General features: G+C 44.5%; 1 protein-coding gene across 1 annotated transcript in view; it reads right to left on the bottom strand.

Annotated features, from left to right (window-relative positions):
- The window catches only part of LOC107111006 (neurexin-1), a 736,478-nt gene extending 722,508 nt beyond the window's left edge, over window positions 1–13,970 (bottom strand). The window contains exon 1 of the mRNA XM_015411887.1: window positions 13,232–13,970. Within this exon, the coding sequence (XP_015267373.1) occupies window positions 13,232–13,970 (739 nt within the window). The remainder of the gene's footprint in view (window positions 1–13,231) is intronic.
- Between the last annotated feature and the right edge of the window lie 3,247 nt (window positions 13,971–17,217).

Genomic DNA, 17,217 nt, shown 5'->3' with positions numbered 1-17,217 from the left:
CCACAATTGGCCGCGAAATGGCCCCGCTCCCCACATTTCAGGCAAAGCCCCTGCCTCATACGCTGCTCCCAGGTCGACTCCACTTGCCACTGTGCTTCCCCTTTTGTTGGTTGAGGGGTCGGCCGACACCCTGCTGTCGCGATGTCCAATCAAAGGGTTTGCAAGTGGGTTTCCGCGCTCTCTGCCTCTTGCATCCAAGCTGGGAGGGATACAGGATCGACTGCTCTCAGGACCGTCTCTCGAATCTCCGGGTTCAGTCCCACTCGGTATAGTTCCGCTAACACCGGATCAAGCCAAGATTGCACTTTGGCCACGTGGAGCTTGAATTCCGACGAGTATTTCCTCACCGATCGCCTTCCTTGTTTAAGGGTTTGCAGGAACGCCCTCGCTTTGGGCCCGGTGTTCCGGTCTTTGAATTGGGCTCGCAACGCCCACATGAAAGCATCCAGATTAATAAATTCCGGGCCCTGGGCGTTGTGCAGCCCCACATACCAAGCCGCCGCAGGTCCAAGGAGCCATGCCGCCACCACATCCACATGGCTGCTGTCGTCTGGGAACAGGTGACCCGATCTCTCCACAAACTTCATTACTCAGACCACGAAGTACGAGAGTTCTTCCGGTTTCCCATTGAAGGTAGCTTCGATGAGGTCTTTCCGGCGAGGTAGCGCCCATCCTCTCGGACTGTCCGGACATGGCACTGGAACTGGGACCTTGGCCGGCCCCGGTTGTGGGACGTCCCCCGGCTGAGGCACCTGCTGCAGCGGGGCCGGCGGAACCACTGGCCCTGCGGGGACCATCGGTTGGGCCTCCCTCTCCTCTCGGATGGCTTGGATCACCAGCTGTGGTATTGCCTGGATGACCTCCTCCAGAGTCCTCTGCATCTGCCTTCTCTCCCGATCTGCCACCTCCATCCTCTGGGCCAGTTCCAGCCCCTCATCTGGAGACACACGACCACTTCTCGGTTTCTTCCTCTCCATCACCCATGCCCCCGGCAATGGTTCAAAGTGGGCCCCAAAGGGGGGAAAACCACTCCCCATAGAAAATACCCGGTCGAACCGCCTGTTTCTCAGTGGCCCTTGCGTGAGCATATAAATCTCCACAGTCGAGTCCGGGTGAAACTGGCCCCAGCTGGAGCTTTGTCGGTATCCATGGCCAGGCAGCCGCCTTGGCCCCATCAGGGTCAGGAACACCAAAGTCGATGTCGTCTTAGGTACGGCTCCCGCACCCGTTGCCGTAACCGGCGTCGTCGTAGTCACTGGCACCGTCAACTGGGTCGTTGGGGTCCCCCCACTGGTCGTGGCAGGAGCCAGGACTCCCTTGGAGTCATCCATATCAGGAATCGGTTTCTTCTCTCCGTCGCTCATCTCGGTTGTGGGGAGAGATGCGCGGAAATGGAGAATGGAGGATTCTTAACAGAATGTCAGAACCCACAGCTAACAACGAAGTACACGCACTCAGGAACGGTTATGCTTTTATTGCAAAGCTATAGATGCAGTAACATAGGCACTGTTAAGAATGGCCACAGCCAGTAGGGCATAATAGGATATAGGGTATTCGTATGCACCCCCCATGGCCTTAGCCAATTAGGCACCCTCCCACACGCGGGATAAGTTAGGTGGCTAAAGTTGAGAACTCGGGAGTCTCTCACAGTACATAGGAGCTCTCCAGACAACACAACCTCCTCCTGCACATCTGTAGAGGTAAGTGTTACAGCAAATGCATAACAGCAGGGATAGGAATGCAAAAGCAATTAACAAGACACAGAATGAACTCCCGAAGCTCCATGGCAGCATAGCTGACAGTTGGCGCGTGTTTCCGACGGGCGTCAACACGTTGAGAGGAGCGCACTTGAGCAATCACACATAGGTATTCCGTTGACGGCCCATAGCAAACCGTTTGCTAGTAGGCTTTCCTGGGTATTTTTTAACTCCAGATCTTCGGGCAGATGCTATGGATCGGCGATGGGTATGCTACGATTGCCAGATGTGTCCTTGTGATCGCGCCCGTAGACTCCGCCCGACATTTTAGCCTCTCCCGTGGCAAATCCTCCGTGTGACTGGGGCCATGGATTAATTATGACTTAACTGTTAAGAGATCCAGAATATGCATACTTACTTCATAACTTACAAACATGTGGATCAGAATGATTCCCCCCCCCCAAAAAAATGTAGACCGTACAAGACTAAAGTCAGACTCCTCTGATCAAATGTACCCAGTGCTTTCCTTGGCTACCCTATGGAGAGGAGGTTGATACTGCTATTTCAGCTGTTTTTCAAAGAAACTTGGCTTGCCATCATAGAACTCTTGCAAAGCTTGGAAGCATCCCTCACAACCACTGGTTTAATTTTTTATAAGTCTGAATGTCAAAATTCTACAATCTAACTGAACAGATTTCACTCTGTAGCACCAGCTCTTGTGTCCAAATGTATATAAGGTGGTATTTTGTATGAGGCACTAAAGATATTTTTACTTAGCCTTCCACAGAAACTTTCTAAATTATTCAAGTTCTTCACACAGTGACTGGTACTCCCAGTAATACTCATAAAAAGGTACGGGTCCACAAGATACTAACAGAACTCAGAGAACAGTCAAACAAAAAGACTTCTCATTCCTAGTAGCTTTTCATCTTCACAAATTCCTTCAAGTTTCAAGCTTGAATATGATCCTTAAAAATTATTACTTTCAATTTCTACCCCAGGGCCATGGATGCTTCAAAGTCACATTGTGGTTCAGAGCTCAATGATCCTTGGTGCCCTAGGCAAATGACTTAGCCACCCACTCTCCTTTCCCCATTCACTGTGGGGAAGCCACCTTCACTCATGCCATTATCAAAAGGGATGGAGTTGTGACTTGCCATGATGCCATTACTTCCCAACAAAGAAGGCTGGGAGGCAGAAACAATCCTGGAAAAACCAACCTCTTCCCACAGAGGGAAGGAACACGCTCACTGCAGATGGCCACAAGCACCACATAGGGCTTGCCATAGAAGTCCCCAATGCCATGAAAAACCTGGGCAACAGTAGGGCTTTTGGTACCCCTCCACCTCTGGCACCCTATGTGATTGCCTTGATGCACCTAATGGACAGGCTAACCCTATTGTGGCTTCAGTAAATCTATGGCTCGCTTTGGAATTGAGATGTTATTTAGACTATCCAATGCCTTTTATGATACAATATTCCAAGTGTGGAACTGTTAGTTTGGTGTAGTAGTTAAGTATGTGGACTCTAGTCTGGGCGAACTGGGTTTGCTTCCCCACTCCTCCACTCGTACCTGCTGGATGACCTTGGGTAAACCATAGTTCTGTCAGAGCTGTTCTTGAAACCGCAGTTCTCTCAGAGCTCTGTCAGCCCCATCCACCTCACAGGGTGTCTGTTGTGGGGAAGGGAAGGGAAAGGAGTTTGTAAGCAGCTCTGAGACTTCAAGTGAAGGGCAGGATATAAATCGAATCTCTTCTTCTTCTATATGTCTCTGTGTGTTGATGGATGCATTTCATGAGAAGTAGCAAGACAGCAATTTTTCTAAATACTTCATACTGCACAAATAACTGTAGAAACCATTGATTAAAGCATATCACTGTACCAAAAGGATGATTAAGCTTTTACAAAGTGTTTTTATGAACACAACATGTGTAATTAAAGCCATAAGAGGGGTTTTTCTTGTTTTTGTTTTTGCTGTGCTTCATGTTATAGGAAAAGTTATACTACTACAGCAGATGTAAGACATGAACTGGGAGGATTGATGTGGGTCAATGAAGTTAATTCAGGACTTAATAACCAGTCTGGTGCACAAGGAAGTTCCACATAATTCAATCAAATAGTATCTACAAGGTTGAAGAATCAAAAGATGAAAATATGATCCCTATTAGCATCATCTATGTTTCCTATCAGCTATCTATGGAATTATACTGCAAGATATTATTGAAATTATTAGGAGGTTCATATAGACTGTTCCTATATTTAATTATCAGAGGCTGGTCCCCATTCAGCTACACGTATCAATACGACAGGGTCTTGGAGAGCTAGGTTCAAACCCTCACTCTGCCATGGAAGCTTGCTGGGTGACCTTAACCCAGTTACATGCTCTCAGCCTAACCGATCTGACAGAAGTATTGTGTGGATAAAATATAGGAGGGGACAGTGATGTAAGCCACTTTGGGTCAATATTGGAGAGAAAATTAGGGTATAAATTAAGTAAATAAATAACAGGGCCAGCCATGGCTACTGTTTAGAAGAGGGGTCCCAACATGGTGCCCATGGGTGCCTGCCAATACCTTTCCTTGCAACCAAGAAGTGTTTTAGAAAGCGGATGAGGTCAAGTGGGCTTTTGCCCAGCAAGGCTTCTGATTGGAGATTTGATTGGGTGTACATTTTTTTTAAAAAATGTTGCTTTGTCAGCAGCTGCTACTACTTTTGTGGCTGGCTGTGCCTCCTGTGGCAGCCATTTTGTGGCTGCACCCACCACACCATGTCAGAATTTAAAAGGTGCTTACAGACTACGGATCCCGGGTGTAGAGTTCTGAAAAACCAGAGAAGACCAAAGTTTAAGAAAAAAATTATTTAGAAATTAATTCTGGGATTTAAAAACCTCAAAATGTTACTCTTGGGTAACATTAATTACTCCAGAATTTTAATGTGTGCACAAGCAGATTTAAAAAAGAAAAAAAACATGTAGTTCTAGTAGTATTTGGGGTTAGAGCCAGTGATCAGAGTCAGTGGCAAAGGGGGAAATCTGAACTGCAGGGAGAAAAGGGGGAAAAGAGGCAAAGTGAGATTTTTCCTCCTCTGAGAGTCTGTATAGCTGCCATCTTGTTACTAACTGCAGATTCATATTATAAAACTATATCTCCTGATGAACAGTATGAATGTTTCAAACGATTAGGCTTTTTAAAATTTCTAGTCTTATTAAAACGACTTTATACCCACTTCCAAAACATCACAGCAGTTATAAGAGTGACTCTTACACAAAGATAATATTAGCAATTATTAGGAATTTCTTTCTGTTTAGACGGGAGGGGGGGAAGCAAGGGCCACAAAACATGCATATGGGTTCAGTGACAATATAATTGAAATTAAATCCATCTAAGACAGAGATTATCTGGCTGGGGAGTGGGACGTCTGGACGACCAAAGGGCCTTCAGCTCCCAATGCTTGATAGGCTCCATCATTGGCAGACTTTGGGGGGGGGGTTGCTTGACTCCTCCTTGTCCCTGGACAAGCAGGTGTCAGCAGCGGCAATGATGGCATTTTTCCATTTGCGTCAAGCCCACCAACTGTCTCCATATCTGTCCCATTTTGATCTAGCCATGGTGACCCATGACATAATCACCTCCCACCTAGACTACTGTACATTGAGCCCTACTCAATGTAGGGCTGCCCCTGAAGGTGCTCCGGAAATTACAGGCAGTCCAGAATGCAGTAGCAAGATTGCTGACAGGTTCTCCTTGGAAAGATCATATATATCCTCTCAAAACAGCTACACTGGCTGCTGATCAAATTCCAGATCAAATTCAAGGTGCTGGTGATAACCTTTAAAGCCCTAAGCCAGGGATGTCAAACTCATTTGTTATGGAGGGCCAGATCTGACATAAATTGGACTTTATTGGGCCGGGCCATGTGTGTCATAAAATTTAATGACAGGTAGCAGAGATATGAACTTTATAAAGGACACAAACACAGGTTTTTTTACTTATAAACATGCTTGAAACATTAGCATTTTTGAAATATTTTGTTTATTTAACAGTCTCTGATAACTGACACTTCTTGCTCGGAATTATTGCATCAAAACATCTGTGCTGTACCAATCTGGGAGGGGGAGGAGCTTGCTGATCTATTTCTCCTGAGCAATTGAGAGAGTCTGGGAAAGCAAGCTATGATGCAACAGCAGCAGCAGAACTGTAGGAAGAAGCAGAAGACAGCCAGTCTCTTGTGGGCCTGATAGAAGCCCTATGGGGGCCTGATCCAGCTCCCTGGCCACATGTTTGACACCCATGCCCTAAACAATCTGGGACCTTCATACCTGGCAGCCCACCTCTTCCAACATGTTTCCCCTTGAAACTTGCTTTCTTCAACCTGCAGCCTAGTTGTGGTGCCTGGCCCCTGGGATGTTCACCTGATATCCACCAGGATGAGAGCCTTCTTTGTGGTGGCCCCACCCTGGTGGAACCAGCTCTCAGATGGTCCACAGGCCCTGCGGGACTTATCTAAGTTCCATAGGACCTACAATGCAAAGATCCTTTGTTTCACTTTTTATTAGTTGGGTCTGTTTATGTGGGCTGCCTTTCAGTTTTATTTGTATTATGTTTTAAATTGATATATATTAATATTATAGCTGTCGTTAGACACCTCAAGACTGCTTGGTGGCAAGAGGCAACACATAAATTAAAATAATAAAAGTTATTGAAATTATTATTATTATTATTACTGTTAAATTTTTCAATCTTTCATTTCCACACCATTTTGCTTTATTATGAATTATAAAATTATTTATCATGTTTCAGTGTTTAAACACCCTTGCAGATGTTATTGCCCACTTTCAGACACATATACTAAAATTCTTCTGATAATCAGTTCTGATTTTATATTTCTCTAAGGAGGAATTATTTATTTGACTTTACTGGGTATGGTGCTATGGTAGCTACAGCTCTGCTACCTTCAGGCCTGAATAGGTCCTGTTGTTCTTTTTGACCAGGAATGTATACATGAATACAGATACATATAACATGTGTTAAGCAGGGGAAAGCTGTTACTGTCCAAGTTCCATTGGTTACGACATAGCCCCACCTATTCTGTGCTCTGCTAAGTGTTAAGCCAGCGCCTCCCAAACCAGTTCTTTCGATTCAAGTGCATTAAATTCTCTTAAATAATCTGTTTCTAATACAGTCCACAGCTTGGATAGGCCCATTGCCTTGTACATTCTGTACAATGCCTAACATGCTAATACTATTAAACCAGTTAGCAGGAATAGTGGCTAAGTAGTGGCTGTGGTACAGTGTGCTGGGGACACACAACTGCAGTTCTTTTCACTGAATCCAGATCAAGTTGTAACCTCCTCAAATGTATGCACTGGAGTAGGTATGACCAGATGACAGAAAGTAAATTTAAGCTCAACACAGATAAGACACATTTGGTGACAGTGAGGGAATGAGTGGACTGATAGCTACATAAATGTCTTGAACTGGATGGGGTTACCCCCCCCCCAAAAAAAAAGAATAACGTTTGTGACTTAGGGGCAGTGTTCCCTCTAAGCTGAGTTAATGTGAGCTAGCTCATGGATTTTTATCCTCTGGCTCACACATTTTTGCTTTAGCTTAGAAAGGATGGCTCCAGAGCAAACTAATTTATGCAGTAGCCAAATTGCTCGCTCACAGCTTTAATGCCAATAGCTCACAAAGAAGAATTTTTGCTCACAAGACTCCACAGCTTAGAGGGAGCATTGCTTAGTGGTATATCTGGATCCAAACACCCAGACAGCTGCTGTTGCCTAGAGTATTTTTATCAGATTTGGCTCGTACACCCTCTATGCCCACTACAGGAAGGTGCAGACATGGCCACTATCATCCACGATTTGGTGACTTCTGGTCTGGGTTGCTGTAATTTAAATGTAGGGTTGCCCTGGAACAAATCTGCTGAGGGGAACTTAGCAGACAAACAAAGTTCCAAGGGCCCGAGGCACCCACAGAGACTTTGGAAGTGGGTATGTCAAAGTCATATGATTTATTTTCATGTTTGGATGGGGTCTGGGCAGTATGGGTAGGGCTAAACAATCCAGGGGGGATGGAATTTGGAATGTTCATTTTAACTTATTCTAGCATCCACATTTGCTTTCAACCGGTTCAGTTTAAGGAGATGCTTTTTAACCATTGCAGTTCTAATCAATTTGGCACCTGAATACTTCCAGGAGCGCCTCCTCCCATATAACCTTTCCAATGTTTAAAGGTTTATGGACAAGGCCCTGTTTCCATTCCATTTTACATGGAGGCAAAGTTTGACCTCCACAAGAAGCGGGTAGGCTTGCCAAATCTCGCCAAATCGCAGCGGGGGATCTGCATGTCTTTGCAGAATCCTTGCCGCGGGGACGGCAAGACACGTTGCACCGCTGTCGCCAGGACATGATGCTATGCGTCGCTCTGGCAACGGGGCTGTTTGGAGCCCCACTGTCAGAGCGATGCGTAGCGTCAGATCCTGGTGAAGGCGGGTGCAACGCGTCTTGCTGTCCCCGCAGCAAGGATTCTGTGAAGACCTACGATCCCCCGCCACGACTTGGCAACCCTAGAAGCAGGGGCATTTCAGTTGTGTTTTGACATCCTTCGCCTTCATTTGGCTTCTTCCCTAATACTCTTCCGAAGGCTAATAAAAATCTTTTATCTTGGGGCATGCTTGTGGTGACTAGATAGTTTTGCTTGTTCATTAAGTTGCTGTGGTATGATCTGGGAAGTGCTACATCCAAATCAACCATGAACTCATTGTTGACCTTTGTCAAACCTCTGTCCCTATCTATCTGAAACATGAATACTCCATCATACTTAGCAAGACTGAAGTCAACAACGTCATTGCTAGAATTCATGAATGTATTAATTACAGTTTTAAATTATAAAACGATGGGTGTTTTTAAATTGTAAAAAAAAATCTATTTTTGACAAGTCAGCTGAGACCACTAATCTAAAAACTACCTCTTCATATTATCTTTATTTTACCCGTGATTGCATTTCCCCCCCCCCCAAAAAAGGAGACATGGGATGGAAAGCCACTTCTAAAGAGCTGGAGTTAGACCGATTCATGGAGGAGAGGTCCAACAATGGCTACTAGCAATGGTTAGTTAAGGGAACTTCCATACACAGAGGCAATAAATCTCTGAACATCAGCATCAGGGAAGGCGTCGGCCTTTATTTCTTGTTTGTTAGCCCTTATGAACAACTTGTTGGCCTCTGTGTAAAACAGGATGCTGGACTAGATGGACCACTGGTCTTGATCCAGCAGGGCTCTTATGCTCTTATGATCTGACATGCCACAAATTGACTAAAATATTTACATCATTTTAATTCTAAGCCATGTATATTATTCTACTCCTTGAAGATAAGCAAACAAAAAGGCAGAGACACAGCATTTGTGACAGAAGACGTAAACTATAAGCTAGTACGGTCTATTCCTGTCCTACAAATAGTTTTAAAAAAATTAATGAGATCAATCCTAAATAGGTTGACTCAAAATCTTGCTTAGAATCCAGTTCATGTCTATTCAGTGGGCTTACTTCCAGGAAAGTGTTCTTAAGACTGAACTTTATGTGACCATCATAGGACAAGGTGCCAGGATAACATAGCCAAAACGTGTTTTCTATCAAACAACCAAAACAAATGAATTGCATAACAAACAAGCTATTTTTGCAGAACCAACTGCAAAATTAAAACTGAATTTTATAAAAATGAGCAGTGGTTATTACTTAGATTCCAGTGTAAAACTGTGTGAGAACTCAGTCAATATATGCCTCTTCTCTTCTATACTTTGCATTTGTGTAGACTTGAACATCAGTCTCCTGCCTTGTCATACCTTTGTGGCTTAAAATCAACAAATATCATTATGAATATGGGAATGATACTGACCTACCTTCCAGGATTGTTGTAAACACTGAGATAATGTGAACACTTAGAAAGTGCTATATAAATGGCAGACAATAGCATCAGTAATTATACTAATAATATAATGAAGAACAAGCTGGGGATGGTATGAATAGATTACTACTAGAAGAAGGGGTCTATGTATTCCTATGTTAAATCAGAATTTAAAGCAATTTTTTTAAAAAAAATCTGCTTGGTAATCTGCAAATAATGAGTGACACCCAAGGCATGATAAGAAAACTCATCAGCAGTGCTTTTACCCATTATGCTACTTTGCTTTATAAAAAAAACCCAAACCAGGGAACACATACATATCACTCATAAAATTCCATGAAAGTTAACAGCCAGAAAGACTTTCTGATTAACCTTTATTCATGAACAGCACTGTTTCCTAAATAATAATGATTAACAACTCATCCTTCATACAAACCAAAAATGCACTGTTTTTCAAATATCCACTACGTTTATTCTGCGTATTTGCTCTGCCTCAGGTTAAACCCTATTGACAGTTTTCAATTCTGCAAAGACTCTGAATCACGGCTGAAGAAACACGTCGGAAATTAAACAACTCTGTAGGCAGCAAAAAGCCACATTCTTAAGCTTAATGAGGACACCAAGTTTCACTTGTCCCCCTCTTACTTTATTTTTCCTTCCCCTAATTAGTCACCAGAAATGTAACCTAATCACAGAGTAATTCAAACCTTTGATTAATCAATACAAAGAGCGGCTTGCTGCTGTTATGCAATCTACTTTATTTGATACAGTTTTCATTAACAAATGGGAAGCAAGGTCAGAGTACAGCTCTCAGCAACTCACTGGGAGTTTTACCTTTTAGCTTGAAAGAAATTTTAAGGAGAGGTAAAACGGTATATTACAAGTAGAACATTTTTTCCCCTGTGAACAGCTTAAACAGTTTCTTGGAACTGGAATAAAGAACCACTGCCATTACAATACTTAAAGTCTAGTGCTTAGTTTCTAAGGCTGTGATCCTGTGCACACTACTCTGGAAGTAAATCCCATTGAAACTGGATGGACTTGCCTCTAAGTAAACACAAACAGGACTGGGGTGTCCAATCACAAGCCATTTAGCTCAACAAGCAGGGCGTTCTATGAAAAAGTGTTAATTATACATTTCTAAAATGGTTTATGAATTTTATATGCATCTAACAGTGATGCATGGACATAATATGCAGTGAGTTGCCCATAATCCCTTTCAGAGGTCTAGTGTGCATGGAGTAGGTAGGCCCTCAACTTCCATGTATTTGCTGGATCTTCCATATAATTCATGTGTATCAGGTCATATTATGCAAGGTAACAGAGGCTATACCTCTGTTGTGTAAAGGGGATCAAGTGAATGCTCAGAGGTCAGAAACAGAGCCAGTGGCACAACCCTCCCTCTGCAAATGAACATATCTGCCTTATATTGAATCAGACCCTGGTCCATCGAGGTCAGTATTGTCTACTCAGACTGGAAGCAGCTCTCTGGGAACTCAGGCAGAGGTCTCTCATCATCTACTGTCTGGTCCTTTTAACTGGAGATACTGGGAATTGAGCCTGGGACCTTCTGCATGCCAAGCAGATGCTCTACCACTGAGCCACAGCCCCTTCCCAAATCAACACAGCCCACTCTGTGAATTCACTTGTCATCTGGAGAGGGCTCTTCTGGAGAGGGGTGCATTTCTAAATTTACAGATGCAAGGTCCTCCCTTTACTTTTGTTTGGTTCTCTCTTTTATTATACTATATGCATTCATGGTTGCAGCAAGCCATTGGTTATTTTCATTAAGCCGATTGTGGTTTTAGACATTAAGGTTACAACCCTAAACATAAAGTTACAATCCTAACTACACAATCCTTAGAAATAAATCCTCTTTTATTTATTATTTATTACTATAATTATACTACACCTGTTCTCTTGGCTGTTGAAAGCACTGGGACTGACTTTTGCAATAACAAGGATGGGATTGTGATCTTAACATATGCAGTTTGTGCTGTGGTAGGAACTAGGTTAATACACCCATCAATTACCTTCATGAATTGGAACAAGATTCAGTTCACTGGAACTGGGGAACGTAAACCTGTTTTCATATTCCTTTAAGATCAAATACTGTACTGAAACAAAGCATGAACACCATAGAAGAGGCATTCCCTCAGGAGCTAGTGAAGATACAAGCTTATTTTCTGATACAGTACACTTTCAACAGCATTTGCAAATATATAAAAAGGAGCGGTTAAAAAAATAACAGTGGTAGAAAGATGAGAGATAAAAAGCTTATAAATTAAATAGGATGTCGGATGACTGAAAATCTAAGTACTGGACAGTGAAGACAGGAAGTTTACATAATAAAAAGCACACCTACAAATGATGGCTCTTCCTACAGCCAGTGAAATTTGATTAAAAGTGATAAAAGCAAATTACTCAGCCATTACTGACATGCAGCCACTCATGAACATCTTCATCTGGTAATATCAGATCCACTTTAAAGCTGGAAGCATTTCCAATTCTCTCTTGGTAAGAATGTTATTTCCTTCCCTATATATATTTGTCTTTGTGTTTCAAAAAGCAGTTGCAAAAACTTAGAAATACAGACACCATATTGCCTAAAAACCCCACACAACTAAATCCTGAAAACAAATCCATTCATATACTCCCCAAAAAGTAGGCACTGACAACTGGATTTTTTTAAAAAAAAATTTGCTAGGAAAACAAGCTTGTCCCCTTTTCTGTCCTTCTACTTTTCTGATTTCAAATACAACTGAAAACATACCTACCAAGTAATTTAAGGTTGTATGTAGCCTTTATGTGAGTGAGATGGCAATTTACTCATTTCATTATAAAATGCTTTTCATTCTGGCATGAAATTCTAAGTACACTATGTTTCATTTTCCTTGCCCATCACAGAACTACACAAATAATTAATATGACTGGAAACAATCTGGTGATAATAATAAATACCTCATCATAGGAAGAATCAAATCCAACTCCCCATTACCGTCATATTATGAATCCAAATAATCTTTCTTCCTGCTACTCCAGACAATAATAAAACTTGTAGCAGCCAAATTCACCAACATATAAAATGAAGACATGAGTTTAAAATTATCTAATCCCACTCAGACTGAATAGGATTATATCCTAGTAATTCAACTGATTTGAACTGTGGGATGAATTTGAAAATCCATTTCCTGCAATGAAACCCTCAAGCATAATTCCATGCTACCCTTTCCTTGAGGGGAAAAAAAAAAGAATCAGCTTGCTTTTTTCATCCTACTAACTACATTCTGTACTAGAATACAGAATATTGTTCATCAAAAGGTTCACTTTCTCCAGTGATCACATCCTACCAGTCCCCAAAGCTGCTATCTGTTTCAACTACTACCACCCGTTTCAATGACTAGCTTTGTCATAAAAGTTTTAAAAATATGGTTCCATTAATGTTGAAAGGGATGGAGGACAAAGGGCTGAAATATTTAACATAAGGTCCAAGGATGAGATGTATGAAGGGAAAGCACAGCAGCAAAATCCACTCATACAGAGGAAACGCCATGCAGTCTCCATCTCTTGACCTTTCCCTTTCACTGAGGGAGAGGCTGGCAGGGTAAGGGTGAAGTGGGTTCTTACCTTCGCTGCAGTCCTTCCCGCGGAAGCCTGTTTGAGAGCAGTCACAGACGGCCTGGTCGTTGAGCACAGAACAGACGCCACCATTGAGACAAACGTCATCCCTGGCGCACAAGTGACTCTGTTCATCATCCAGCCGCACTTCTTGACTCTCCACAGGTGAGGACTGTGTATAGTTGACCCTTACGTCTGTTATCCATCCTTGGAAGGGTTCCCGATCCTTCACTGAGGAGAGTGTCACTTTTAGAGTAGACGAGCGCAGCTCAGGTGGCAGGCCTCCTAGAAAGAGGCCACTAAAGACTGTCATGTCCCGCCGCTTGGATTTCACTTCCACCCACTTAGCTTCAGCCTGGTCAATTAGCAGTGTCGTGTTTTTAAAATTGCGGCGGATGACCACTGTGTGCCACAGATTGTCATTGACAGCCATGTCAGAGAGCAAGGTGGCAGGCTCAGCGCAGAATATAGAGAAGCTGAGCTGGAGGCGCCCACCTTGGGTCAGGATTAGCTCCAAGAAGTCACAGAAGCCTTCGTCATCAAAATAAAGGACCAGGCCACTGGAGCTGCGAGTCTTCATGTTGAAGCTCATCTCACTCTCACAGCAAGCATTCCACTTAGGGAAGCGAGTCCACTGGCCCTCCGCTCCTGGGAACTCAAGGCCGCTACCAAGCTCGGCCCAGCATCCCAGGAGCAGTGCCATCCAGAGCAGGAGGCACCCTCCTCGCCTGAGGAGCACAGGCCCCATTCTTCGTGGGGTGGGGTGGGGGAAAGGGGGAGGAGGAGGGGGGAGTGGTGGTGGGGGGCTTGGAGCAGACAGGGTAAAATCTTTTGAGTCACCACTCACACTATATGGTTAACTCTTGTTTTCCAGGTGCAGTGCGGAGGAATGTTGTAACCCCCCCCCACTAGGAGAGACTCACATGGGGCATACCCAAGATACAAAAAGAAAGGAAGGAAGAAAGGACAATGGTTCAAACACCAGCAAGTAAGCAGCCTTGCTAGAGCTTCAAAAGGTCTTCAGGAAATAGAAGGCACCATGCTTCAGTCATCTGTTTGGCTTCTAAGAAATGAGTGAGTCAGCAGAAACTTTACTATTAAAATCCCATGGCACCAATTTAGAAAGGAGATGTGGGGTGGGGTGGAAAATACACAAATGCAGGAAGGCCAGCAAACCACCTAGGCAGTTTCCAAATGGATCCACAAACGCAGCAAAAACTGATCAATATCCCAGCATACGTGGAGTCAGTATCCCAGTGCATGTAGAATTCATGTTACCCAAACAGCTGTATTCTCCCAGGGGGTTCCTTCAGTTTTCACAGGAAGCAATCCTCTCTTCCCAAGACTGATCCTCTCATCAGATCATGGGCTGCCTGACACGCAACAGACCAGAAGATTCTTTGCCTCTTTCCCAATGGAGCTGAAATCCAGAAGCTGCCAGACAGCTTGGAATCTATTTGCTACGCAAAGCCTTGTGGCTCCTCTTTTGCTATCTTGTGCAAGGCTCAAAATTAAGACGATCCCAGGGTTCGATTTTGGAGATTTGGTGCTGGACACTTTTTAAAACAACAATGCCATCTGTAAAGATTTTTTAAAAAACAAAACAAAATTACATTTTCTATCTTGTAAACTTTTTGACAGATGAATAGCAAGTGGGGCCAAGGGTAACACAGGCTGTAAATATAACCAGAGGCAAGTCCAGGTTCCCCGGTTGCCACAGAACTAAACCTACATGCATAATACCCTCTGCTGAAAACAAGCCTTTCCTGACAAAGCTCATATAGGTTTAAACAGAAACAAACAGCTGGTCACTGTTTTTGACTTCCCAATATGTTTGTTTGCAGCAGTCATCTGGATACTGAATTCAGTGATAATGTCTTCCTTTGAAACAGAACTTGCCATCCCACAGAGAGACATTTTTAAACAAGGTGTTAACATGTTTGTTGCCATTCGGATAGCCACAAACTAAATTCACAATAGACATAAATCTACATTTACTGCATTCTTTTGGAATATTGTTGCATGCTACGAACCAGTTATTCACACACAAACCCAGTATAATTCTAAACGTAAAGTAGATGTAAACCCAACGGGAGCAAGCAACAGTAGATTTCCACAGCATAATGACTGCTGTGCGTCTCCCAGCCAAAGTTAGGGTTGCCAACTCCAGGCTGGGAAATACCTGGAAGTTTGGGGGTGGGACCTGCAGAGGGTGGGGTTTGGGGAGGGGAGGGGCCTCATCAAGGCACAATGTCATAGCCTGCATTTTCCAAAGCTGCTGTTTTCTCCAGCTTTGTAATTCTGGGAGATCTCCAGGTCCCACCTAGAGGTTGGCAACCTTACCCGAGATTCACACACACACTTCCACCCTTAGCAGTTGATACCATGCAGACTATAGGTAAGCGATTCTCATACTGTAAAGCATGTAGGATGAGGATCTTCATTTTTGCATCCCAACTGTATTCCAAACTGCCCCACTCCACATGGGTTAAGGCACATCCCGTCTCCCCTTACCCAAAACTGCTTCCAGCAGTACCTTTATCTTCATGAATAACGCCTGTTTACTAATTCTTTCCCAGTCATTGAAGGGATCCGCCCATGACCATTGTCCCAGCTGTCAGCCAGCAGAATTCAGGCAGAAGGAACAGCAAATCAAAAGCCGCCTCAAGGTAGCAGCAAGACGAGAGCTCAGCATTCCCGAGACGGCGCTCAGACGATCGAATGTTATATTTTCGATATGCCTGGAGCATCTCAACTACCCCCTGCCGCCTGTAATTTGCATTGTATTGCAAACCTGGGGCATTTCTGTTTGAACTACAAAAGAGCAAAACTGATAAACTGCCTTGCTGTTGTGCATCGGTTGGTGCAATATCATCTCCTGCCATTGCTGGTGCGGGTTAACATTTTGGAGAAGGCTGGGAGGAAGGAACGGTGCAGCGGTTTAATACATGCTTTGCAAGCTCTCGACAAGGCGCTTGATCCATTTTAACGCCTTGCAACTTTCTAGATGGAGGCTGCGCGCGCCAGCACTGTGCAACTTCTCCATGCAATTTTTGGATTATTCCCTTTTGCTAAGTGCATGGCAGTACCTGGCAGCGTCCAGGGAATAGACGGCTGGCGGGGTGGCAACGTGGAATTTGTAAGGGGGGTCGGTGCATTCATAGGTTTGCAATCCCCGAGTAAGGGCATAAGGGACGATAAACAGCGGCTGGACGACAGCGGGGACGTACCGTTTTGCAGTTGCTAGGGTGGAAGCAGTTGGGATGGGCATGGGCTACATCTGGGAAAAGGGGGACTGGGGTGTACTTATTAGGGAAGCAAAAATGCCACACGCGTAACAAGGAAAAACAGTGGGCGCTCTCTAGCTTCGGGGCTTCTTTTCCAAAAGAGATGCTTCGATATGTGCAGGGATGGACTGTGAGGAGCCGAAAGGACGGGGAAGGAAGGTGCCTGATGCAGCCATTGTGTCTTTCTGTATGCATCGTACGGTGCAAAGTCCTAGATCTATTTACAAACCCAAGGAAGAAAGCTGGGGTTTTCTGTCCACAGAAGGGAAACTTCTAGGGATGGGCGTGGGGACAGAACTGTTTCCAGACAGCGAAAACGCTCTGAAATACCGACGGGAGAAGCGGCCGCCACTGTTACTAGCCAAGGCAGCGGGAAGGAGAGGCCCGCGCCGTCTCCTCAGCCGGTCAACCCCGCAGGGAGACTTCCCCGCAACACGCCGCCTCCTCCCTCCCGGCCAGCGCCAGGCGGCCAGAGCCGGAGGGGCGCCCAGCGGAGCGCCTCGACCTGCCCGCCTCAGCAAGCCGGAAGCCCGGCAGGTGTCTCGCGGGTGTCCGCGCGGGGTGTAAAGGAGGCGGGAAATTTATGGCACCGCATTGAGCCGGCGAGGAGGGCCGTCTGTCCTCCTCGCCCACCCCTCGCCCCGCCTCGCCAGGCTCCTCCTCCTCCCCGGCAGCGCGCCAGGCTCCGAAGCAGGTGGCTGGAAAAAA

This window comes from Gekko japonicus, unplaced genomic scaffold (assembly GCF_001447785.1).
Source record: "Gekko japonicus isolate JY-2015 unplaced genomic scaffold, Gekko_japonicus_V1.1 scaffold447, whole genome shotgun sequence".
NCBI lineage: Eukaryota > Metazoa > Chordata > Lepidosauria > Squamata > Gekkonidae > Gekko > Gekko japonicus.
Note: the sequence above shows the minus strand (reverse complement) of the source record. Positions and strands in the feature narration are given on the sequence as shown.